Raw genomic sequence first — 27700 nt, forward strand, 5'->3', positions numbered from 1 at the left:
ATTGTACCAAACCCTAGCGATATTTTTGTCAGTTTTGATGTATATTCTTTGTTTACAAAAGTCCCTATTGACTCTGTGCTAGAATATTTAAGTAATGAACTTGTACTGCATGAATTGCCTATGTCCGTTAGTCACATAATTTCCTTAATTAAGTTATGTATTTGTGATTGCAGATTGATTTTTAATGGAGAATATTACCAACAAATATTTGGTATGGCTATGGGTAACCCTTTATCACCTCTCCTTTCAAACTTATATATGGAATTTTTTGAGAGACAACACCTCCCGAATATCACACTTATTCCCTTAAAATGGTACCGATATGTCGATGATATCTTAGTAGTCTTACCTGTTGGTATCGATGTAAAGGATTTACTGTCTAAATTGAATAATTTAGTGCCATCCATAAAATTCACTGTTGAAACTGAAAATAACAAAGTCATCCCTTTCCTAGATGTATTAATACATAGAGAATCTTTCCAATGCAAATTTAGTATTTATAGAAAACCCACAAATAATTTAACATATGTACATTTTTATTCTGGCCACCATCTTAATATTAAAATTTCAATTTTTTCTTCTATGTTCCGACGCGCTTTGCGTATCACGAGTCCACAATATCTGGACCAAGAAATAGAATACATAAAAAAGATAGGAAACGATCTCTGCTACCCACCTCATTTAATTGATTTATGTTATCAAAAAGCTCACAAAAAGTTTTATAGTGTTGCTATTAAAGAAAAAGAAATGCCTAAAAATGTACTTAGCTTACCTTATTTTCGTGGATTTGAAACCATAAAATCAATATTTAAATAGTTTAATGTTAATGTAGTGTTCTCTTATAACAATACCATTAAAGATATGTTAATTAAGAATAGTCCCATAACAAATAACAACATCATTTACAAAATTCCTTGTAAGGATTGCCCATCGTTTTACGTTGGTCAGTCAAGTAAAAATTTATGTGTACGTATTAAGCGGCATATGTATTCAGTTAGAACAGCCCAGACTTCAAATGCACTGTTTATCCATCTGAGTGAAAAATCATTGTATTAATTGGGGTGATACCTCGGTAATTGCTAGATCTAATGATTATGTTTCAAGAAATTTACTGGAATCGGCAATTATACAAATCACTAATAAAAACAACCTACCTTAGTCTGGGAATGTACCATTTGGACCCATATATTTGTAAGATGTTTATGAAGGACCTTAAAATAAATGAACAACTAATAAATTAGTCCCACATGTATATAGTTATTATTTCTTTCTCTGTCTCTGTCTCTGTCCCTGTCTCTCTCTCTCTGGTTCGATATTTTCTCTCCCTCTTTCTCTTGCTCGATATATATATATATATATATATATATTATATATATATATATATATATATATATATATATATATATATATATTTTTTTTTTTTTTTTTTTTTTTTTTTCTTTCGTTTTTTCATTATAATAATTTTTTTGGGGGAAAATTTGTGTAAAAATTAAATTGTATATGCTCCCGTGTTTTTTTTTTTTTTTGTTCAAAATGTAACTGTTTTCTGGGAGAATCACTTGTTTACTGCGTGTATCCTTCAAGGTGTGGCTTCCCTCAGGCGGCTCCTCCTTTCTGTAGAGTGAAAATCGCCCTTATTGCTTGCTAATCTTGTAGTGTCACGGTTTGTATATTAAGCTTTCTTTTGACTATGTTGTTCTCTGTAAAATCAGTTTGCCTCAGTAAAGGGTCCGAACAGGACCGAAAGTACTTGGCTAGTTTTTGCTTTTTCCTTTTTTTCCTTCGTGGCAAAAAACCTTTATATATATATATATATATATATATATATATATATATATATATATAGAAAGCTATGTAAACTATGTTTGTATAGAAAGCTATGTAAACTGTTTGTACTCAGTATGAACTTGAAAATGTGTATATGTAATATATATATATATATATATATATATATATATATATATATATATATATATATATATATATATATATATGTGTGTGTGTGTGTGTGTGTGTGTGTGTGTGTGTGTGTGTATGTGTATGTATATATATATATATATATATATATATATATATATATATATATATATATATATATTACATATACACATTTTCAAGTTCATACTGAGTACAAACATAGTTTACATAGCTTTCTATAGAAAATTGAGTAGTGGTAGGCGGAATTACAGTTTCTTGATTCGGGTAGCATGCATGTTCTCCAAACAGAAAGGACAGGGAAAGAGGATCGTGGGATAAACCAGGGTGAAGGTTAATATTTCTGGTGGCCGTGGCTCCAATAAATGGATTCCAGAAAATTTCTGTTTTGATAATCCCAGTTAATTAAGCCAATGATCTGAAATGCTATTGTTTGTTAGGCCTCTTGAAAGAGCATATTTGTGTTGCGAACATCTCTCTCTCTCTCTCTCTCTCTCTCTCTCTGCTCTCTCTCTCTCTCTCGCACTCTCTTCATTTCTCTCCTCTCTCTCTCTCTCTCTCTCTCTACTGTTTTGATATGTACTTAAATGTCTGTTTATACTTTATTTTTTATTATTTTTTTTTCTTTAGGCATAACTTAATTACAATGTAGATGTAAACAATATTACTGTATTACCATGTACTCAATTGTCTGACGCCAATGGGCGCAATAAATTGATTAAAACAAATCTCTCTCTCTCTCTCTCTCTCTCTCTCTCTCTCTCTCTCTCTCTCTCTCTCTCTCTCTCTCTCTCTCTCTCTCTCTCTCTCTCTCTCTCTCTCTAGTCCTTTTGATGTTTGGTTAAAGTTTAGCTATAAAGGGAATTCAACAGAGGTGGTCAAGATCTGACAGGGGCCCGGACCCCCATAGAAAAGCTACTGCTTCTGGCTAAAAGTACGGAGTAATTCAATGCTTGCATAGTTATAAGAGAAATTAAACATAAATATGAAAGATGCGAGAAATTTTGACACAATTCATCACTATAAAAGCACTACAAACTTTTAATTTTAAATATCATTACCCCAAAGCAACCAGTTGTGAAAATAGTCAATCTACTGCGCTATATACTGCATTACTTCTTCGCGTACCATAAAATCTAGCAAAGCAAATATGCATTCCAGTTCAGGAAGATATGGACGAGCAAACAACATCTATGGCAAAGGTCCAAATTGTAATTAGATACATAGAAGATAAAGATACATGCAAATTATTAAAGGGATAGCAATGCGAAAAGTAACAAGTCAGTGTGCCGTTATAAGACATGTGATCGATGTTATAGACACATTACTACTACTAAATAGTCACTAGTGTTGACCTGTCATTGCCTTCGAAACAAACTTTGTACCTGCTCTCCTTCCATGGGAAACAGAATTGATGGTTTTTCAGGGTTTAGGTACTCTTTTGCGAAGGGTTTAATTTTTTATTTTCATTATATACACTTAGCTAAGGTAAGCAGTAAGTCAAATTTAATAGATAGTGGTATCCTTTTAAGCTAAGGTAGGCAATTGGCTAAGTAAAATTTAGCTACCTTGTACTACTACCTAGCTAGGTAGTACCTACCTAGGCTATACTCTTAAAGCTAAGTAAAAAGTGGGAGTAGCTTATCTACTACTGGGCTACTACCTAAGTTTAGGAAGGGATACTAAAGGCCTCTCTCTCTCGACCAGGGATGACATGGTGCTCTAAATTAGATGCTAGTAAGCACGGAGAGGTTAGGTTAGGATGGTTCTATTGGTAGGTAGCTAGCCTATGAGTACCACAGCCACACTGCTTAACCTAATAGCTAGGTAGGCTAGGTGATTCTAAGGAAAATATTTGCATGGAGATAGGATTAGATACCTATCTAGCCTGGCCTAGTAGTAGCCTACCTATAGCTATCAATGAATTTTTTCAATTGAACAATAGCTACTACCTAGGGTAAAAAACCGCATGGTACAGGGGTGGACCATGTACGATCAATGTGTACAACCCCAAGAAAAGTACATTATAACGCGTCCTGACACCGGAGTAGAGGTCTTTAGCTCCGTTTCTCACCAACAACAAGTCGCGTCTGATGCCCATCTCCGATGTCAGGACGCGTTATAATGTACTTTTTTGGGGGTTGTACACATTGATCGTACATGGTCCACTCCTGTACCATGCGGTTTTTTACCCTATATAGCCTATGGTACAGCACAGGTCCACCTTGTCCGCTTTGTTTGGTTTTAGGGTGAAATACCAAATGGCTGGCTTCTACCGTGGCTCGACCACTGTCCAGAAAAAGTACTTTTAATACATCCTGTAACCCAGGATAGACATTGGTCAAGAGCCAGCATCCGTCGAAGCAACACCTCAAGACCTCTGCTTTCCTTTCGAAGTAGGTTTTTTTCTCCCAAGTCACGAATTAAGGCCATAGGGCCTAATTTCCAATTTTCAGGAAGGTGGTCATGCTATGGTAGAAGGCGGCCATTTGTTATTTTATCCTGTGTATGGCCCTCTACTGGGATAATTCCCTCTTTGGCGGGCCTTTGTACGTTTTCTTATAGTATTTTACAATTGTCTTTGTTTTCTCCTTAGTATCACAGCTGCTGCTGAATAGGAGAGTCTTTAGTTCATTTTTAAATTTGCTTCTTGTATGATCTTCACTTCAGGCTGTATTGTGTTGTATAGTTTGGTGTGCAGTGTTCAAATGCTCTTTTGTCAGACTTAAAATTTGTTATAGGTTCAAATAGCCTATACGTATGCTTCACTTCACTTGTATGTCTGATTACAATATTTATTTAAGGTCAAAAGAAGTTAAAACAGTTTCTTAGAGATGTTGGTTCACCATATTTTAGTGCTTTGAAGACTATAAAATATTTTGTATTCTATTCTTGCTTTTACTGGGAGCCATGTCGCTCAATTAGTGCCAGGGTTATTCTGTCAGGGAAACATAGCCCTTTTATTAATCTGGCTGCTCTATTTTGTACTCCTTGGCTACAAATGGCTGTTTTCAGAGTATCTTCATTTAAATATTTTCTAATAAATGCAATGTTTCTGAAATGATAGTTACAGGTTTTTGCAATACGTATTATGCATTATATATGGTTTTTCATCGACAATTGTTCATTACGTTGCTAGTTCTCCGAGCCAGAACCTGAATCAACTCTAGTAATATCTCTGTGTTTGCTTTTATTTCTTCAAGTTCATCTTCAATGAGTTTTTTGTGTGTAGATTTCTTTAGTAGAATGCTAAAATTTATACATTCAGAGTATTTACTAGTTACTTGAAAACCTTTGAGCTTTATTGGAGGTTTCTTTTTTGTGATTTTTATGTGCAGTAGTATTATGAATCTAGTAACTGCCAAGATATAAACAATGCTAACCTTTACCTTTCTGATGAGCATAGGTAATTAATTGGAATTTTAAGTTGAAGTAGTTTAAGTCAAATTTAATTCAAAGTTTTTTTTCTTGCAGCAATGAAATGGCAACAAATACTGACGACTCAAAAAGGTCTGAAAGTAGTATTCAATCAGTTACTAAGAGTGAGATCAGTGACTCCATCAAAGCTCAAAGTAGTATTGTGTCAGAAAATGATCCACAAAAAGTGAATGGCAGAAGTGATAGGCCATATGTAGAAAGAAAAATATCCAGGCAAGAGATGGCTCTTCGAACAGAAGGTGACAGTGAACACTCTAGGAGAGGATCTTCTACAAGTCATGGCAAAGGGGACAATATTGAGAAGGGAGAAACAACTCTTCATTCTAAGGCATCATGTTCTTCAGTTAAAGAATCATCTGAATCATTAACAGGAAATGAAGACATATCACGACAAAGACTAGAAAATGCAGCAGCAAAAGTGAAAGTCAAAGCCACTAGTGAGGAGGAGATAGCTCTGCAAGGCATCCTGACCCATTTCCACAGTTTCAGCTTCGATAAAGCCAAAGAACAAGCAGTGAGTACTCCATAGTATTCTTATTGAGAGTTTATTTAGTTACAAAAGTAGTCTATGTTTAGGCAGAGTAATTAGGTCCAGATCCCAATCTTTACAGATATTGATACATCTTACAAACAATTTGATATGTTAATTGTTCCCAAAGGAATAAACCATCACTTTTTATGTAGAGGTATTCTCAGCTTGAGTTGGAATCAGTAGTTGAGACTATTTTTATTTGAAAGTATAGTTGAAGGTTTGTCTTACTTTTCTGTACAGCCTTGCCTATTATATTTGCAATATGTGTATGATCTTAAGGGTTTGAAAATCAGTAACATTAGTGATAATCTTAAAAGATAGCAATGACTGGCAAATAAATCTTAGTGATTTATTTGCCAACAAACTTATTAATAAAACTTGGGTGTTACTGGCACCGTTTGAAAATTAATTTTGAACTAATTGTATGTGTGTATTATTCATAATACTAAATACCATTTAAGTGTCTGCAGTATTTACTAAATGTTACAGGAAAAAGAACGGGATGCCAGTCGTAGTAGTGGTTCCTCAATGTGGCAAGCATTTCTAGGGTGTGTGGTCCAGTTTGTACAAGCTGAAAAGCTATACATGAATATGTCTTTCCTTGTTACAAAAGGATTTCTTAGGAAAGAGGTAAGAAATACTGTCACTTGGCTTTTGTAATATTTAAAGTGTATGCAATTTTTAGTGTCTCTTATTGCCATTTAGCATTCGTTAAATAACTCAAGTACAGTATTTTGCAAAAGAATGGAGCAAAAGAAAGGCAGAACCACAGGCAGTATAAGTACTGAGATTTGGGTATTCGATACCATTTCTCGAAAAGCCTCACTTGGTCAGGAAGCCCATCGTCTTGACAGCATATGCAGTAGGCTCAAAGAGGTTCTCAGCTCTCACAAAGGAAGTACATGCCCTCCTTGAGAAGAGGGCAATACAGGTAGTCACAGATAAGAGCTCCAAAGGTTTTTACAATCAACCATTTTGAATTTGTTTCATTATGTCATACACTTACATTATTAGTTATTGCAGTAGTAAAGACTGCGAGACAAGACTCATGTTGGCAAAATACGAGACATTCCATTTGTACTTCTTGTGTATTGTGCAGGAACAAATCCTAATTTTTTAAAGTAAATTGTAGTTTTCCTAACTATACAAACCTGTGGTCCTTTACGCTAATGCACACCTCATGCCACCCCTAAATTTGAAAACTTGGCTGAAAGGCAAAGTGGAATGTTTACATCCAGGCAGGCAGGTCTCCCCACCTACTGGACGGTAGTTACTGCCTAACCACCTTGTTCAAGAGTTTTAACGGCCATGTTTCAGCTTCACTGTAACAATTCCTAATGTACAGGATCTTAGGTTTGTATAGTTAGGAAAAATACAGTTTACTTTCAAAAATTGTGATTTTTACAAATGGCATTATGGATGTTCAAATGCTGGTGATTGAGATCTCAGTTTTAAACAATAGTTAGCAAAAGTGGTTGTTAAATATGTGAGTTAACCCCAACAATGAATTTCTTTGTATCACCTGCCAAGACATCCTTATCTTCTCATCCGGCGAGAAGCAAACATTTCTATATTTGATCTGGAGTTTCATAATTTTTGTGATCCTTATTTTTGCTACTTGTATATTTTTTTATGTGTTAATTCAGGAAAATAATGTTGGTTTGTGTGTGGTATTTTTTATGAGAAATAGTTAACCTGTTATGTTCACAAGTGGGGTATGCAGTTGAAGTCTTTGTGAGTGGTGCTTCCCTTAGTAAAATGCTAGAATTTAAAGAGTAACAATCTTGTATGCACATTTGTCATGTGAATCACAACAAATAAAGGATCTGAAGTTTAATCTTTTCCCACAGGAAATTTGGTGATGAATTTTAAAAAGTGGATTTTTTAGTGTGCATTATATAGTATAATATTTACATAAAATTTCAGGTATCAGTACGAGCAGCCTATGAAAGTCTCATTGCAGAGTTAGAAGAATTATGCCTTGCAAAGAAAGTTTCCTTGAAGGATGGTGAGACCAGTGCTGATGATGGAATGACAGATCATATTTACTCAGGGCTTCATGACCTATTACGTCACTTATGTGGCCAGTTGCTTGTTTTCACAAGAGTGCGACTTAAAATGATATCTTTGTATCCTTTTTTTACTCTGTCTCCATATATGTACTAGTAGAAAATGATTTTTCTATTGGTTTAGTCCAGGCATAAGATTGTTTCTTTGAGTAAACATGAAAGAGTTGTGGTCATATTAATTACAAACTTTTCTTTACTATGTACAATATTTCTAGTAAATATAACCCCAGTTCCCATATAGAATATGATTTCTCTATACATTTAGTGGTAATATTAATTACAAACTTTTTTACTATGCACAGTATTTCCATAAAGCTACATAAGAGGAGGTAAGCTGCTGCAATTTTACACATAAGGGGGTTAATTAAACTACTGTACAGTATTACTTTGCTGATATGCACCAGCCTTTGGTTTTTATAGCCTTAGCTTTTGGTTAAGACATCCTCCTAGAATAGGAATTCAAACTTATCTTTTGCACTTCTTTTTAACTTTTTTGCTTGTTTTCATATTAATTTATTGTGATGATTATTCACCGAGTTTGTTTGGCCTGTTGTGTTTGAGATAAACTACATTTTTGTGTCACACAATGTGTTAGTGTTCACTGGTAAAGTGCAAAGCAGATATGCTAATAGTAAATATCTTATACAGTGCTCAAGATATTCCTTTATTTTCATAAAAATTTTCAGCTAACTTGAACTTATCGTGTCTTTTATTTTTGTTTTCTTTTTTTCCATTTTTGAACATACCACAGTAAGCTACAGGCATTCTGCTTTGAAGTGACACTATAAGTAGCATTGTGCCATGAAAAGTAAATCTACAGCAAGCAAGAGAAGAAAAATGCATACATATTACTACACCCATGAGCAATTAGAATAGGATTAGCCAGAGATCTTGTTGCAGATTTTCCACAGAACAGAATGCTCATTTGTGAAGATAATAAAAACAGCCAAGAAATGTACTGTATAGAGAAGTATTTGCTAATAAAAAAAACTGGAGTTAGAGGTATGTGGTCATCTTATGGGTAGCTCATCTGCTGGTGACCATGTGTAGTCTTGCCAAACTGTAATACAGGAATATACTTTTTTGACCAAGAGCAGACAAAGCATTTGCAAAATGTATTCGTTTGAATAGTCAGGGAACTTTAATGTTGCAGCAGAAATTTTACATATTTCTTATTAGAGAACAGTGTAAAGCCCATTCTTTGTCTTAAGGCTATACTAGGTATGTACTGTTCAAAGCTATAAAGCTGTAACACCATTATGAAATGAGAAACTGGCCACATTTAATGATACTATCAAGATAGTACCCATTTACAGTTTTGGATGGGAATATTATTTGAAAAGTTAATATTTTTGTTTTACATAATTTGATGTTTCAAGACTTATTTTTTATTAAACATTCCAGTAAAATAAAGCTACCTTTATTACAGGCAGTCCCCAGTTATTGGCAGACTCTATTAATGGCAATCCGGTTTTATCACTTGTCTACCACCATAAAATCAGTGATTTATGTCGCCATAACGGGCCAAGTTTCAGTTATCGACGCCGGAAGGTGCCAATAATAGTAGAGTTATGGTGCCATAACATGCGTAACTGAGGCACCATTAACCGAAACTAGGCACCATAAGCACCATAAATCTCCAAGTTTGGGTAAATGGCAATTTTTGCTTATCAGGACCCCAATGAGAAGGAAATAATACTGGCAAGTTAAATTGAGTTTCTCAAATCTTACTTATCCCTTGTTTGTAAAGGATGAAATTTTTTTATATTAATCATTCTTCACTGTTCAGAATACTAATGTAAAGATTTAGATCCTTAAATGTTCAGGTGCAGTACTTGAACAATGTATAGAAGAGCCTTCATGAAAATATGTGAACCTTAACTTGAGTCCAGTTATGAAAAAATGACTGCCATGTCCATGGGTCGCCTAATGAACTTCGAGGAGCTGTTGTCAATTCTGAATGATATTAGCACCAATCATGCTAGAAGTTTTCATCATCCTCTTCTGTCAGCTGTCAAGACTAACTTCACGTAAGTATTCATGATTGAATCATGACTAGCCCTCTATAACTCAAGACATTTGATTTAGTGGTACAAGTTAAGTATTTAAGTAAGTATTAATGTATTAGTTAATGGTATTTTAATTTCATGTTTAGATTAAAAATCACTTTACTTTTATGCATGTCAGAACACCAGTGGTTACTGAAAGCATTTGGTTACACTATAGGGAAGGTCTACATACTTCTTTCTGTTCATAAGTAGTATACATATGTCCAATTTCCCCAGAAATCTAGCTGTCTAACCCAAAAAAATTTAGACGTCAGCTGCTAACTCCCCTCCCCAAACCCAAATATCCACACCCCTTCCAAAAAAAATAGACAACACCTCCCCCTTCAAAAAAAATGAAGGTATAATTCACAAATATAATTGGTGACCACCCCAAAAAATAAAAAGTATCCAACACCCCCAAAAATACATCCAAACCAGTATAATGGGGAAATCTGCCAAAAATGTACTGGTCACATGAAAAAGATTTTGTTTTTAGTTTGTTTAGGGTTAAAATAAACAAGCTATACTGGTCTACTACTACATGATAATCATAACTTTTTATAAGTCATATTCCTTCTGTTTAATGCCATCATTATATTAAAACATATTTTTTTGTGTAATTTCTACATGTTAGAATTACAGTGATCCAGTCCCTTAGGTAGAGTAGAGGAACTGCTTATTTAATGATAAGAAAGCTTTGATACATTACATCTTTCAGATAATCACTAGCAATTATTTGTACTAATGGTGCTGTATGCTATAGGGTGTCAAACTTGTCTAGCTAGTTCATTTTCTGTAAGTGACCATGAAGAACTGTATTTGTAAGTATAGTACAGTACTATCCTTTAATTTAACACTTGCTCAGATGTAAGCCATTGTGTTAATTGACAGCAGTATAGCAAGATCTGTGACACCACATACAGGTGTTGTTTTCATTTGCAGTTATGAATGTGACATCCAAGTACATCTCCTGAGAGGTCAAATTGATATGCAGTCATGGAGATTTCTGCCTTCTCTGATATCTCTGCATGATGCCAATTCTAAGCTCAACAACTGGCACTCATTCGTACAGTCAAAAGAGGTAATGTTTTCAAGCTGATGTAATTAAATCATGAGAACTGTTTTATTAGTCTTAAGAGGTTCTCAAGAAAACCATGTGTATGTCTACAAATTACAAACATGGTTCTCTGAACAAAGGATTAACTTAAAAATAAGTGATTAAAATAAGCAAAACTCTAGTTGGAGGTGATGGATCATGTTTCTCCTGCCAAGGAACCAAGCACAGGCACTCAAGAAAGACAACTTACATCACCATTTTAATTTATTTTGAAATTTCATGCTCTCTTTGCTCATGAATTTAATATGTATTTCAGTTTTACCCATACATTACAAGAATATGCATTATGTTATGTACAGATGTATGTGGAAATCTTTAATGCCAGTTAAATTTTCATCGGTACAAGAATAGTAATTTACTCTTCAGCAAAGTTTTCATATAAATGTGTACTCTGTCTGCTTACATATACAGTTGATCATCAATGAAAAAAATTTTTTCCAGACAAAAAAATATGGTTTTGGGTCTAGCTTCCTGAAATCATCCCCATTACCAATTTTGTATCAGTGGCTGTGGCAAGCAAAAGCTGCTTTTGTTTCAAAATTTTCCTTATACTTCCATGAAACATTAGCAACCCAGAGTTCTGTTGCAGACATGAAGTCATACACATCGCGACAGGCCTGCGATTATGTATCTAAGTAAGTTGCCTCTTAGTCAGAACTTAGGTAATAAAGAAAATGGTAAAATATACAGTGAAGGAAAATGAGAGTGAATCTCTAGTGTTTTAAAGGCAATAAATTTGCCAGTTAAAATGAAAAGGGGTGCTTGAAAATTTTAAGTTTAGAGTGGGTTAATGATTTGGCTTTTGAAGAGTTGGTGACCTATGAAAGAAAAAATTTGTTTGGATTAAAAAAGATTAAGTTTTTATGATTGGTTTTTAAAACAAATTTCATCATCGCAGGATTCAAACTTTTGTACGAAAGACTGATGCCTCTAGTGTTTGTCTGGTATTTGAGGCAGCAGGTGTAGAAGATTACCAGGGAGCTGGTTATCACCATCCAGAAGAGCTTGTGCAGCCTCCAAAAGGTTTGGAAAGTTATCCTGCCATATTTTCATACCCACCTGTAAGTACTAAAGGTTATTCAGGTATGAAATGAGTTCTTATCACTTTCTGTCTTGTGCACTTTCTCCCATCTATTCCAAGACTATTGTACTAATTTAACTACTACATAATTGGTTGTTTAGGTCTTTCAGATATGTGTTTAAAGGCATTTACCTTTTATTATTTTTTTACTTTTACTTAATGGGTATTGTTTCTTCAAGCTTATGCACTTTTCAGTAACATACAAATGAAAAAAAAGTTTAACCATAAGACTTCTTGTCAGATCATGTCCTTTCACTCTCATTTTATGTCATAAAGTGCACATGTGCACGTGCTCACAAATAAATTTAGCAGTTTCTTTTTAATAAACAGTACAGCCATATAATCATTTACAAAATGCAGCTCCGTTTATAGCAGTTAGAATTTCCTTTTGTTATTCTTTATGTACTATACATACGATCTGTGTTCTGATAAAAATAGTGTAATAGGTATTTGTTGCAGCAAGCAGAGTTGTGATAAATTGTATTTCAAATAACATTTTTTCAATTTTTTTTGTAATGAACTAAGTTATCATGTAACTTTGCTCATAAATTATGATGAAAGAAAAATTACTGAACAAAAGGAACAGAATCAGAGTAGGTAGGTTACATCTGGAATACTTGGCTGGTAGGACCAGGAATATTTTTGTCACACTGCATGTAAGGTAAATGATGTTACAAAGGAGTATACATATAGAATATTTATACCATATAAAAACACAATCTTTTTTCATGTTCTCAGACACGACCAAGGGATAAATGGCCAAGCATTGTCATGCGTGTATCAGACAGAAGCAACGAGCAAGAATTGATGGACAGAGTTATACATTTCTTTGATCAGCAGGTAAAATTATTATTTTTAAATACTATTGCTCTAAGGTTCATTAAACTGTCAAACTGACAGCTTATTTCTTGTTGGAATATGTTATAGAATTATGTCAGCATACATAAATGCAGACCTTTGTTAAATACTGAATCAATTACCTGTAGTATATCACTACAAAATCATGAAACTTGTACACATCTTGAAAGTTATTTTCACTTAATCACATTTTGATGCTTAGGAAATTGTATCTCTGGTTGGGAGAAAAGGATTAGATAGGAATAACAGTGGTTTATGTCATGGTTGTTGCTATCAGATGCCCAGTTTAATAAAAATTCAATTAACCAATAGATTAATATTTTGGTTTGTGGATGATACTTTACAGATCGAGACAAATTATGTAATGTTGTGTTGTGGAAAGGATTTCTAAACCACCACTTTGTAAATAACCCTTTTCAGATGTTTCAAGATTTTATATTTTTAAAATAATTTTAGTATTTCAAAACAAGTACTGTACCAAAATTTTGCACTGGACTTTTACCTCCCAACCCCACAAATTGTTATAGCAAACTGCAACCAAGTCAAACAAGTGGTATTTCTTGTCCTGTTCATTTTTCTCTTATCACCCATAATATTAAATTTAATCAGAATTCCCTTTTCAAGACCTTTAATCAGCAGTCATTGCAGTAAAAGGTACAAGAAAATATATACCTAAATTCTTCCAAATTTTGATCATTCTAAATTGAAAACTTTTTAGTACTATGAAAAACCCCAAAAGGAATTTTGATATATGTAATAAGAAATTACGTAGTTATGGTAATCATCTTTTCTTCCCAGATTGGTGCAACATACTTCCTGTGCAGGGTTGAGCCAAGAATAACTCTGGTTGTTGTTTTCGAGTCAAGAAAATCAGAAAAAGACAGTTACATTAAGGACTTTGTGTATGATATAACAACACAGTTACGCTGCAGTAAGGTTTTTGCAAATCTAAAACCGAAGTAAATGTTGTAGTGCATGTTTCTGTAAAAATTTTTTATAATGTATGTAAACAAGATGTGCAGTGATTTAGCTTTAATGATGTATTTTTTTCATAAAATTTGAGTACTGGAAATATGTCCTTTGAAATCTTTCACCTTAAGCTTTATTTTAAGCCTTAATTTTCATTAGTGGTTATTTGGTGCATCACCAAAGATGAGATTACGTATAGCAATACAGAACTTAAGATTCTCGGAAAATGTTCCTTGTGTGAATTATAGTATCATGCATCTTTCAATGAAACGTCTAATGTATACCCAAATCAAGTTCTTGGAACTGGGGATTATTGGATGTAGATTTAAAGCAAACCGACCATCTTTTGCCTGTGCACTCCAACTGGGATCAAAGCAATTAAAGTTGTATTAGGAAAGGTGGCTTATGCCTACGTATACATTTTGACCTCTGTCTTAAGCCACTAACTCATGCTGACCCCTGCCACAAGTCACTTTGACATAATGACTCAATTGTTTGCTGTGGCAGTTGTATGAATATTTGGAAGCAAAGGGAAAAATGGATCAAGAAATTTTATGACAGAATCCAGGAGGCAATGGTAGTATAATATGCTATAGTAGGTAGGTTACAGAGAGGAAAGCAAGGCTAAATTTATATGACCTTAGTGGTGGGGATAGTGCCATCAGTGCACCTCACACAGTACACCGTAGGCATTACTTTAGGTTCTTTGCAGCAAACCTCAGTCCATAGCTGCAACCACTTTCATTCCAGTTATTGTACCTCCATTCATTTCTCTTTCTTCCACCTCCTCCTCACAATTATTTCACAGTGCAACTGCAATGATTTCCTTGTTAGTTTTTACTCTAAATTTCCCTTTCAGCTCTGAAAGGCCTCTTAGGTCCCAGGGCTTGGCCTTTGGCTTAAATTTTATATTCCATTCCATTCCTATTCTGTAATATGTGAGCATGAAAATTACCTTGTGGTGTAGAAGCTAGCCTGAAAATGGGTTGTGTAATATCTCCATGGCTGTTCAGTAAATTCACGGACTTGGTGATGCAAGAAACTGGATAAAGGATAATATATGCAGGTGCAAGGTTGTATGGTAAGAACAGTTACTGGAGCATGGAATAGCTGATGTTTGTTGACGATACAGTTGTGATTTTGGCAAAAAAAAAAAAAAAAAAAAAAAAAAAACTGCAGAAACCAATACAGCCCCATCCATACGACCAGACTTTACCCGAGTGAAGTCCATTGCCAGACAGAATCTGCAATCAAAAGTCTGTTGTTTACACAGCCTTGTCTGGGTGGAGGTAAGCACAGTAGTACAACATTTGCAACATGGCTCATAACCAGAACAGAAAGTGACTGGCATTCTCTGCCTTATTGATAGGCATATGTGTGAATAAGAGAATGGCACTGGGTAAAGGGGAATGATGTAAAAGCTGGTTCATGAAAAGGAAGGCTCTAAGAAGTCAAATGACTATTGTAAGAGAAACAACAAATCTTTCCCAAGTTATGAAAGAATGGACTCAAAAGACCTTCCATCCTCTACTGGAAAAATTTAGCCCCTAGCATTCTAGTGAGGAAAACAAATTAGTGAAGTGATGTGATATATCAGAAAGTTAACAGAAAGGAAAATGGATGCAAAAAAAGAAAATCTTTTTATGCTTTTCATATGCAATACCTCTTTCTTATAATAAAATTGACGCATTGGCTCTATGCACCATCCTTTGTCACACTCATTTGCCTGTCAGTACACTACTCAGCCCAGACAAAGTCCGTTGTCTTTGTTCAAAGTGCTGTGTATGGTGAACAGAAGCAACAAGTCTAGCAACGGACAAATTTCTTGCCTTTGTCTCGTCATATGAGAGCTTGAAAAGCATTTGTAACAAGATTAGCATAAATTTAAGCTAGAGAAAAGTAAAGAGGGTAAAGTCAAAGGATGAAATGACTCATAGAATAGGTGAAGAATGAAAGATAACAGAATATATGCTTAGACTGAGAAGAAACTTTAATTGTCTATGGTAGACAAGATTGGAATGTATAGTTAGTTATGTACCTAGCAGTGAGATGAATATGGTGGGTCATGACTTGAGTAAGGAAGGGCATTGGCTAGCAACGTCATCCCATGAACAGCTGCTCAGACCCAAAAAGTTAACCTTCTGAAGCCACATCCTCTAAGACAGAGGTTTTCAACCTGAGGTACGCATACCCCAGGTGGTATGCCAAGGGCCTGTCAGGGGGTACCACACACTCGCCACAGGTTATTTGGGTTAGGACCCTGGCCACCTACTTGCCGATTGACAGGTGTCCTGTAGTTCAGATGGTAAGCTTATAAGAGAGGATTGCCTTTCCTCACTGCAAAATGAAATAGATATTTTAATGAAGTGTCCGAAGGAGACTTAAAGCTAATTAAAGACCGTTTCCATGCAGATGTTGCTTTTGTTAATGATGGTATTCAGGAAGGTTTTATTGAACTTATGAATGGCTTCAGTGCTTGTGATCTATTTGAGAAAAAGTCTTTTGTCAAGTTCTGGTTTAAAATATCCGAATCATATGTGAAACTGGGTTTTCCAGTTTGCTCGTCATAAAATCAAAACCAAGGTCTAGAATGAATGTGGAAACCGGCCTACAATTTGCTTTAGCAAAAACTGCTCCTTGGCTCACTAGTGTAGCTGATGAAAAACAGTTCCAGCAATCTCATTAACTCCCTTTGCAGCTGGTGTAATGATAATATATTTTGTTTTTGCAGCTCTGTAACAATCTTGAAATTTTACTGCCTAGAAATAGGTAAAATAATTATAATAAAAATTCTCTTTATTGTTTATGGAATTCTTTGTGTTTACAATAATGCTGGTTATGTCAGGAGAGTTATGCACATACTTCCCTTCAGAACAGTATATACTTGCTAATATACACAATGGAATTTTTTTTCCGACTGTTTTGCTTTCTTTATACGAAGTGGAGGGGGTAGTTGGTAGTACATTACTGACATTAAAAACACACGAAAGGGTATAGTGGTGGGAATAAAAAAAAAAAAGTTGAAAACCCCTGCTCTAAGAGGAAAAGCCATGAAGGTGTGTTCCTGCAAGTCGGATGGGATTTAAATTTCTAGACCCAGTCATTTTCGTGACCCCAGCCATTGGTATATAGTGAGTATACCCAGTCGCAGTTGCAGCAAATAGTGGGTTATCATTGGGATCGAACCATGGACCTTGCAATTGTGCTCACTGAATGTTAACCTGAATGGTGAAATAATGTTCGAAGCGGATTTTTATGAGTATTTTGGAGTAAATGCAATGAATGAAAGAGGAGCTGGTCAGCAGGGCGTTTGAAAAGTATAGTATACCGTGAATGACAGTGAGTATAAAAGGTTTGACAAGCTTTTGATGATGTAACTAAGATGCTCATGTTCTGGAAGTTTTCTGCATGAGGTACATCCCCGTTTCTGGAGGTAAAGTTTAAAAATGGAAGTGACTTGTGTGTGTGTGTTTTTTTTTCTTTTCTTTTCTTTTCATCAAAGCCACCAAGTTGAGAAGACCACTTGATATGAAATTCACTCACATAAAAATATCACTTATACATATCGGCGATTAACGAAATACGTGGGTCTAAATTTCGGTAAATTCCATTAGATATAAAATCATATGAAATAGTTGCAAATTATGTATACCCGCTTTCTATTTGCCTATAATCATTATTTATGCGCACAAATCTCCGTCAGATATTTCAGATTTAAAGATTTAAACATTTGCCCAGATTTATCAGCACTTGGCCTCTTCATTCTACCATCGTCAGTCAAGTTTGCCAAGATAGACACAATAAGTGGTCTAATTGCATCTTGAGTTACTAATTTTATCGCCACCTCAGAAAGCGCTATCCTCAAGTCTCATGTTCCCTCACCCATCGCCTATTTTAAGAAATAGGGTGCGGTCACGCATATACTGTACACATAGCCTACCCCTTTTAGCTATATCTCATGGGTAGGGGACCAACGGAAGGATCTACTAATATACTGCATTCGCTCGAATTCCTTCACAAAATCTCGCCCTGCTAAGCAATGTCATCTATGTATCGTTTGAGGCAGCTGCTCGTTTATGAAAATAATTAGCCTGAATTCAAGTATTATATTTCTGGATAAGGTAGGTATTTGGTTCACCTTTTTCGATATTAAGGTATTGAATATTTAATCAATCGAGTCATATTTTGCGGGGATGGCGTCCTAACTAACAAATTTTGAATGTCTTGTTTACATCTTCCGTAAAGGATATGTCCAACTTTTTATAGTGAGAACCCTCACTAATATCTCACCCAGTCTTTTCAGAGTATGATTTTGTATGAATCAGCGTGGGTGGTCTTTGGGGTTTATTTTATTTACATTAACAAATTCGGTGTAATATTGACGATAACGTGACAATACTCAGATACATTGATATAACTGACATCTTTCGTAATTCCACTGCCCAAAAGTAACGTTTAAATGGAGGATTCGTCCTTGAAGGCACGATTTCAGTCAGGCGAAGTTGAAAAATCGTACGGTTATGTCCCAAAATACTTATTATCTATTTCATTGAAGAAAGGCATTGACAGAAACTGTTACATTAATAGAAAATAAACTTCGTTAACAAATGATGTAATATACAGACACAGAGAAAAAATGGCATCGCAGCTACATGTGTTCCCTCGAATTATGTTCGGTATTTATGTTGATCTATTTAATCGAAAATGTCATCCATTCCAACGGTTTATATTATGACAGTGGAAACATCTGAAACAGCAAAAACAGGTTAATATCGTCCGTGTCTTTAGCCCAAGAGACAACAATAGTCTGAAACCTTGTACGTTATGGTTAACCAGTTGGCGGTAAATTTAAGATGTTGATTTTACATTACTATTCTTCAGAATAATAATGAAAAAAATATTAATCACAATGCATACCTTTGTGAAATATCATACAATGCAGTAGTTTACTTTTCTGGATATTCAAATGAGGTTAGTTAGTAGGATTTGGTTAGTCAAGTTACGTCATTTCGTAAGTTTTATTGTAAGATAGATCTATGATCGGGCAGATAGTACGTCTCCCCTTCTGCCAAACATTTTTTAGAATTGGCGACATATCATCATGTTCTCATTTGTAAGGCCTGTGGTTCAAGAGGACATGGGGGGGGGGGGATGCTCTTGTTGTGTGTCTGTTGGTTAAGTTGTCCAGAGGTCCACACCAGGTTTCACACTCCCTTGTAGCTACAACTTGCCACACTTGTGGGGCCTGACTTAAGGAAAGGGCTTCTGCTGGCATAATTCTATCCCAAGCAAAACAGTCAAGATTATCCCATCCTAACCAAACAGTCAACATATCCCATTTAGATATCCCGTCCCAAGCAAATAGTCAAGATATCCCACACAGATATCCCATCCTAACCAGTGTCAAAAGGACATATTGCATTGCATAACAGAATGGTAATTTGTTACCCTACAGAAGACAGGCTCTTGAGAAAACTTCGTCCGGAGCCAGCCAACACTGAAACGATGCCGAGATGTAATAAGACAATGCAAAATAAATAAATAAATAAATAAATAAAATAAAAGTCCTAAATGACGTCAATGCTGGATTGGAGTTTCATGAGCTTTCGATCACAATCTTTAGCAGGTAAATTTTGACGCAATAGTTATGTTACAAAGTATATTTTTTATACAAATACACGTGTATTTTCTCATAAATAAAATCTTGTATGCTTTGAATTTGCTTGAATGTCCTGATGCTTGTTAGTGTTGTGCTTTGAAAAGCTTACCTTGCAGTTCAAAGTAAGGTTACATAATGGACATACAAGCCCACACACACACACACACACATACAGGGGAAGGGGGTGTCGTACTGTACCCTCCCATCCTTTTAACGTCACATAAAACGGTTAAATCAGTCTTATGGTTTCTGGTAATTTGTGTCAAGTACGGGATGTTTCGACATGTTCATTCAACACTTTGTCCTTTCGATATTTTGATCGTTCGACACTGCCTTTCAATAATTGTCATGAGTAAAATTGATGCAATAATGAAAGATATAAAAAAGAAATGGATGTCGGCGAAGAAACTAAATCTCAATGAAGACAAAATTGAGTGTATGCTTTTGGATCTGATAGTGCACTACGAAAATATGAACACTTCAAAATTATAGGTATTGGCTCGTCATCCATAAACACTGTAGCAGCACTGAGGAACTAAAGGGTATTCATCGATAATAAATTGTCGATGAAAAACCATATATATTGCATTGTAAAAACCTGCAACTATCATGTTAGAAACATTGCATTTATCAGAAAATATTTAAACAAAGATACTCTGAAAACAGCAATTTTTAACCACACTTAAGAGGCTTCACGACTGCAACATTATATTCTACAGTCTCCCAAACTACCTGCCACGAAAATTGCAAGGAGTACAAAATAGAGCAGCCAGATTAATAAAAGGATTACGTTACCGTGACAGTAGCAGTATAAGATTAAGTCAGTCTTGTGCTGGGACAAGACTGCCATGACAGAATAACCCCAAACCCCAACACCACAGATGTCCAGCACTAATTGAGCTACATTGGCTCCCAGTAAAAGCAAAAATAGAATGCAGAATACGTCTTACAGTCATTACAGCACTAAAATATGGTGAACCAACAAATGTGAAACTGCTTACGCTTCTTTAGACCTGAAATGAATATTGTGATCAGACATGCCAGTGAAGCATATAGGCTATTTGAACCAGTCAGGGCGAGAGAGAGCATTTGAACACTCCGCACCAAACTGTACAACAAATACAGCATGAAGTGAAGATCATACAACTAGAAAGCAAATTTGAAAAAGAACTAAGGACTCCTATTCTGCAGGAGCTACGATAATAACGATAAAATGCTAAAAGACGTGAAATGACATTAGATGCCACTTATTTTGAAAATGTAGTACAAGGGCCCGCCAGAGAGGGAACAACTCTGTGGAGGGTTCTACACAAATCCAAGCAAACTGAACAAAGTGAATTCGTCTTTTATCTCTCCTCACGTTTTATGTCTTGGGGTCAGAATGTTTCATTTTCGATGGAGCCGATTCTGCTAAAATGACTGACCTATCCCCACCTTGCTAAACACCAGTTACACTGTCATACTACAATTTTCCCGCAATAGCTACTTTCATAGTCTTTCTCTGACCAAGCAACAGTATAATATATTTATAATAATATTGTTCTGAAAATGCCATCAATTATAATGAGACGTGTTTCTTAATGCCTTTTTAAAGAATCTACAGGGAGTCTTCGACAGCGTTATTTGCACAATGAGTTCAGTACTACATTTGGCACGATTTTTCACCCTCATGAGACCCCAACCCTAAAGGCAAACATGGTAAATTACGAATAAATCCTGAACTGAAAATCAAATACTACTCATCTCGAGACTTGATTCCTTGAGACAGGGTGATATGGCAGTGTGGATTTGGCATTTATGATGTATGACGTTTTGTCTATAAGACAAACGAATATCCGGGTCTCAAAAAGGGTAGCTGCACTGGAGTGGAGGAGAAAAAGCAAACTACACATTGGAAACTGTTTCATCAACAAAACCGACCTTAAAACGATGCACTGACTGCATTGACGAGACCGAAGATCCTTAGTACTATTGCGTGGACGATGGCTGAAAGAAATAAACTATAAGCCTTGGAGTACTACAGCTTCGAAGCTACACAACAGCCCAGGTGTAATAGCAGGGTCTTGGAATAATCTTTTACCCCTATCTTGTACCACCTGCCTTAGGCGTACAAAACTGAAACCTGGACCCTGAATCCTGATTGAAACGACCCAGTTACGTGCGAGGGTAGTGTGGATTGAGCCTAATTCAAAAAGAAGGTTACTGTTGCTCTTTTTTTTTAAAACACACACACACACACACACACACACACACACACACACACACATATATATATATATATATATATATATATATATATATATATATATATTATATATGTGTGTGTGTGTGTGTGTAGTATGTATGTATGTATGTATGTATGTATGTATGTATGTATGACATACATTCAACATTGAGCACACTGGTATAGTGGGAGGAGGTGAAACGAACAATGTGAAAATTATGCATGTAAGTTAGGGTGGGCTTTGTCTTCTATATTTGCTATCACGTTCAAAACTAAAGTATGTTGCATGTTTATCTCATAGTGATATGATAATGTGGTGGTGACGGAACTACTGAATGTTTGCAAATTGCATGTGATGATGTGACGGGCTACGTGAGGATGTTTTATTTGTAAATGTTGACGATTATTATAATCTACGATGTGGTGACACGCTCTTGACTAGCTATAGCGCCAGAGTAACACTGCTGCCATGCAGCTTTACTTACCCTCATAACGACCCTTAAACGGTACAGATTAATCATTATAAAGAAATATTACTCTTTTGTTGCTGATTGATTGCTTAACGACCAGATATGGATGAACCCTCTATTCGATATCCTATGTTAATCCTATCATCTAAGAATATGATACTATCTGAACGGGCTAATTATGGAGCAAAATTGCGCATGATAATTATAACAAGATGGAGTAGATAAAATACCTTCCTGCGTTCTGTGCGAAACAACAAATGGAATTGTTTCTTGCCTGTGTGGATTTCTTGGTAGCACTGACTTGATAAGATTGTGAAGATATAAAACGATAAATGAGCACGTGTGTATAAATGTACATTATTTGTATATTATTATTATTATAAAAGTAAGGTTTTGGAGGTACTATATATTATATTCTGTAATCAAAACTGGATATTTGTTGGGAAAAAGTTCATGGCTCTAACCAAATACACATGTCCATATTCATCTTCCAGTGAGCATTTGTCTCAATATTGATATATATATATATATATATATATATATATATATAGATATATATATATATAATATATATGCCAGCTTCGGAATGCTCGTAATTGATACGTTTCAAATATGAGAGTCTGAATGTAAAATTCACCCTCGCAACATCCCGTATCTTCAATGTAAATTATATGAGTCTCGAGCTGAAGTAGAGCAATAATAATAATTTTTTTCATTGTGTGAATCATATATTGATCCTCGTACTTCTAATCAGACTTAAACTTCTAACATTAGACCAAGTTATCTTAATTACGCGCGCATCTGAATCTCTCCGGATTCAGCAGGCGAAGCTACATTGAAGAAGCCACACACGCGCCCGCGCTTAGGGTGATCTCGTAGACTCATCCAGGAACTTACCAAACGGCGTAGTTCAAGGTGAGTACGACTTTACATGGCGCCTCTACGGCCTTCCACAAGGTCACAAACCCACCGATTGAACCTGCGACACTTTCAATACACATTTTGTGCGACGCAGTATACAGAAGAGGGTATAGCCTACACATTGTTGTTTTTAGCTTCTTTAAGTCTTTTCCCGCTTCGCTTATCCCGCTCATGTCCATCACTATGACTTCTATTTGGGTCATAATATCTTCAGCGTCATCCTACTATCGTCAGCGAAAAACTTACAATATATCACGTTTCATTTCCGTAATCCATGATAACTCGATTGAATATAGTGAATCAATTCAATCTGGGAAAGCTGTTTATCTGTTCTTCATTTGAATGTCGTACTAGTGAGGCAACTCTTTTAACCATTTTGGAGCCTCATCTTAAACGTCTATTTCAATAAAGTTTTTCTTTATTAAGTTTGTTTACTACTTTATCAGTTGCTGCACTATATCTAGTAGTATTAGCAATGCACGTTCGTTATCAATATAGTGTCGTAAGGCATTGCAGACCAGAATGACGTAAAAATTGCTCGTAAAGTTCTATTTTTAATTATTTATTTTGCTATGATGACTACATCCACAGCGATATGATATAATTCATGTGATAAGATACGCTATTATAAGTTCGCTCACGGCTTCTTTGTTCTTACGCTAGTCGCTTACTCGGAGAGTAAGCTTGCAATCTACTTTGTTGTTTTTGTTTCTGTGTAACCCATTGCCCCTTAATCCAGACCGCTAAAGTTTGCTGTATGTTTCAGGATGACTTTTTTTCTCTCTCTCTCCCTCTTTTTTTGTGCAAGAATATAGCGTTCACCCCTCAGCGCTCAACCGGATCCATTCTTCTTTCAGGGCATAGAACCATCACGAGAGTACGAATTCTCACAGCAGATTCATTTATTTCGTAAGCATTATCCACACTCATCATGCAAGCAGAGTCTGCTTGAAAGCACACCGCATGACAAAATATGGGTGCTTCAACTTTGATAACGCGAGCGAGTGAACAGAACATAATTCCACTATCTGAAGACCTGGGCGTTGGGTACGAAACAAGGCGTCGATTGCGACTTTATTTTTAGTTATTTAATTATATATTTTGCTTAATTTTTCCTTTGTTTCTTCAACTTCACTTGTTTTGTGGTTATAAGATCACAGCTTGGAAGCAACTGTGCCTTCGTGAAAATATTGGGATAACCGTACTTTTATTTTTTTTTTTATTTAAATCCACTATGATGTTCTTATGAATTTGGTGACGCAGTTTCGCCTTTCACTGAAACTTGAGTTAGGGAACTAAACACACACATACACACACATTATAAGTGTATATCGAGCGTTACCAAACTTTCAGCTCGAATTACTTATAACTGTTTATTTATTTATTTATTTATTTATTTATTTATTTATTTATTTATTTATTTATTTATTTATTTATTTATTTATTTATTTATTTATTTGGCTAGTTCTACATCTTTTCCGAGTTACGAACGCTTTGTCATCTTTCCCGTAAGATTCTGAAGATCTGCCGTCAACTTCCTGTCTTTCTTTCCTTGCTGCTTATGGTTGCATACTTCTCTGTGCAATAATTAAAAGTTGTTTCTCTGTTCTTGATGATGCAGCATCTGCATGCTTCCCCTGGTCTATAAAATTATTTGATACTGAAAGAATCCAGCCTCACTTCCTCTCGCAAGGTTCAGGAACACCCACCAATACACCCGCTCGCAAAATCAAATTGAAGAGATTAGTAAACTTTGTTACGGTGAGTTAGATGACTGGGATTCTTTACCACCTCTTGAGCCGGTTTAGGCCTATTCTGAGTCAAAAGGTGATTCTGTAACTTTTAAGGTAAAGAAAATCTTCAGTAACATCAAGTTAAGTTAATTTCGGTCTATTTTATGTTGGAACTTATTCAGGATATCAATATCGACATAAACATAAAGCATGAAATATTGCTTCATGACCACCGAGAGGCGGGAAGCTTGAGACTCACTCAAACCATTACTGTTGTTTTGTAGTTAGATCGAAATGGCTTTCTTTAAGCCACGGTGTAACCTTGCTATTTTGAGCGAAGGATAATCACATCAGAAAAGTCAAAGCCCTCTTTAAAAGAATGCATCCCTCGTAAAGGGTATCAAGAGTCTGTATGCTTCGGTCCGTCAGTCTAAGCACGAATGTCTTCTTCCTTAATCTGCGGTGCAGGAAAGCTGGCCACGACCCATGCTATATACTGCGTAAAGAGTGTACGTATATTCTAAAGACCTAGACCGAAAGATCCTTTCATTCTGAAAAAAAAAAAATCTGTACAGAAAGAGAGGAAAAAGATAAAGGATGTGACGTCATGGCATACCGGAATTCACAGCTTGACATTAGCAAGAAAGGAGCTTAGCTGAACTCTGCGTAATGAGTAAATTCTACACAAGAGTCATTCAACATATTCAGATACGAGCATAAATGAAATTGGTAGCTTTCGGTCTTTGGCTAATGAGTTTAGTATTTTTCAGAGACTTTGATGAATTATTCTTGTAACTTTCGTAGGATTTCAGAGGTGAGTTTAGTAACTTTCATCATCTTGGATAAATGAGTTTAATACGAGCATTTTCTGACTCGGATAAGTTAATCGATGTGTTTGTAGTTCAGGACGAATTAGTTTACTAAACTGCAAAGTCTTGGACAAATTTGTGTAACTTGCAAAGTCTCGGATAAATGAGTTTAGTATCTTTTTTGCCTTGCGGGTATAGGCAAATTCAAATTCAATTCAAATTCAAAAAGTTTATTGATATACATCAAATGGAGTGTAGCAGCATGCTGCTATACTCACCTACAAAATTCAAAAGATCCCAGGCAAAAATAATAATAAATACGTAAATAAAAAAACAGTAATGAGAAGCAAATATTTTACATGAGAAGAATTTTAACCCAATTATACAAAAGCAAATGCCAAGCTATAACGCAAATTTTATACAAATAACATTTTGATATACTAGAGCAAATTTACAATAGGCAAAAGCCATACAAAACAAATATAACAAAAGTAAATGTTATATAAAAAGAAAAATGTTAAGAAAAGGTACAAAAACTCAAGTTATACAAAATCATACTAAAGGACAGGCAAATGGCTCACAATTATTTATTCCAAAATAAATTAGGAAATTTCTTAAAAATTTTGGAACATACATCATTTTTCAGAAAATAACATACTTGATTTGTTACATCATCTATTCTGGGGTTACGAAACTGATGATTTATTACATTTTATAACATAATGTTGTAAAGTATGTTTCTGTAACTCACCGCATAATTTACATTTAGAGTTTTCATCATCAATGTATTCCCAAGAATATTTATATCCCAGACGTAACCTCATTATTAAAGTATCTAGTTTAGACAATGCCCTACCATATACAATATTGCTGTTTTCAGACACAAACAAATAGGCCACACTTTTTCTTTCCTTTCCCATTGTTCTATTATTGCCATAAATAATATTATTATGATTACAATTGTCTTAATGCTGATTAGAAAAAACTGTAAGTAACAAAATCAGTAAAGGTAAGTAAGCATATTTCAATACGCATACTAACCAAAGTTTTAAATGTCATCGTGAATTTCAGGAAAGGTTTCTTTCTGTTCTAAATAGTAGAAATTCAGAGGGTTACAACTGGTGTTTAAAAAATCTACCTTCAGAGAGGAAAAGTAGCTGACGTAGAATTTATGCTTTTAGGAAGGTTACATTGTCTTATTTTTCCTTCTTGTTTACGAACTGTTTCTGTATAAATATACAGTACGACTTATCTTCTTTCGATTTTACTTTTTCTCCTTTTATCATTCTATTCTAAGGAAGATTTTTAAAGAGCTAATACTGAATCCACATATAATCCGCTCCGTTCATAAAGAACCTTCTGCCGAACGAAAACGTCCCAAAAGCAATAACGTTCCGAAACCTCAAACATCCGCCAAGGTTGATTGATCAGTCCATACTTATTTCCTTTAACACCCCCAAAATAGGCCCCATCTCTACCAAAAACTGCTGTACTATGTTCCCCAAAATTGAAGCAATTGTTGTCAGGCAAGTGACCCGTCTTTGGTGATATTCTTTTAAAAGTCACACGTAATCCTTTTTCCTTATCTTTATTATTATTATTATTATTATTATTATTATTATTATTATTATTATTATTATTATTATTATTATTATTATTATTAAGCAATGGGTAACTACTCCCAGTCCTTCTCTCTTATCCGGGTTCGAAACCAACATAAGTTAGGCCTAGTACACTTTTGTGTGATATAATCTCGGTGACGTCACTTGTACCAAGAGACGCCAGAAGTTGAATAAAGACAGGATGTCGTAAAACAAAGCTGGACATTATACGAACC

The 27700-nt window shown here is 35.1% G+C and overlaps 2 protein-coding genes across 6 annotated transcripts in view; both read left to right on the top strand.

Moving 5' to 3' along the window:
- Positions 1 to 3106: 3106 nt before the first annotated feature.
- Positions 3107 to 14150, top strand: LOC135226521 (KICSTOR subunit 2-like). 5 transcript variants are annotated; one of them, XM_064266150.1, is made up of 10 exons: positions 3107 to 3137; positions 5410 to 5887; positions 6395 to 6535; positions 7832 to 8034; positions 9867 to 10004; positions 10965 to 11103; positions 11581 to 11774; positions 12038 to 12200; positions 12959 to 13060; positions 13877 to 14150. In XM_064266150.1, the coding sequence occupies exons 2-10, from the start codon at positions 5417 to 5419 to the stop codon at positions 14039 to 14041; spliced, it is 1716 nt and encodes a 571-aa protein (XP_064122220.1). In that variant the 5' UTR covers positions 3107 to 3137; positions 5410 to 5416; the 3' UTR covers positions 14042 to 14150. The 5 variants fall into 5 exon arrangements, with proteins under 5 accessions (XP_064122220.1, XP_064122217.1, XP_064122218.1 ...); XM_064266147.1 differs by lacking the exon at positions 3107 to 3137 and adding an exon at positions 3241 to 3368; XM_064266148.1 differs by lacking the exon at positions 3107 to 3137 and adding an exon at positions 3284 to 3423.
- A 9118-nt stretch (positions 14151 to 23268) lies between these two features.
- Positions 23269 to 27700, top strand: part of LOC135226522 (growth factor receptor-bound protein 2) — a 196837-nt gene continuing 192405 nt past the window's right edge. Inside the window, exon 1 of the mRNA XM_064266154.1 lies at positions 23269 to 23315. The gene's annotated coding sequence lies outside the window, so the exon portion shown is untranslated. The remainder of the gene's footprint in view (positions 23316 to 27700) is intronic.

The sequence above is a fragment of the Macrobrachium nipponense genome, chromosome 14, assembly GCF_015104395.2.
Source record: "Macrobrachium nipponense isolate FS-2020 chromosome 14, ASM1510439v2, whole genome shotgun sequence".
Lineage (NCBI taxonomy): Eukaryota > Metazoa > Arthropoda > Malacostraca > Decapoda > Palaemonidae > Macrobrachium > Macrobrachium nipponense.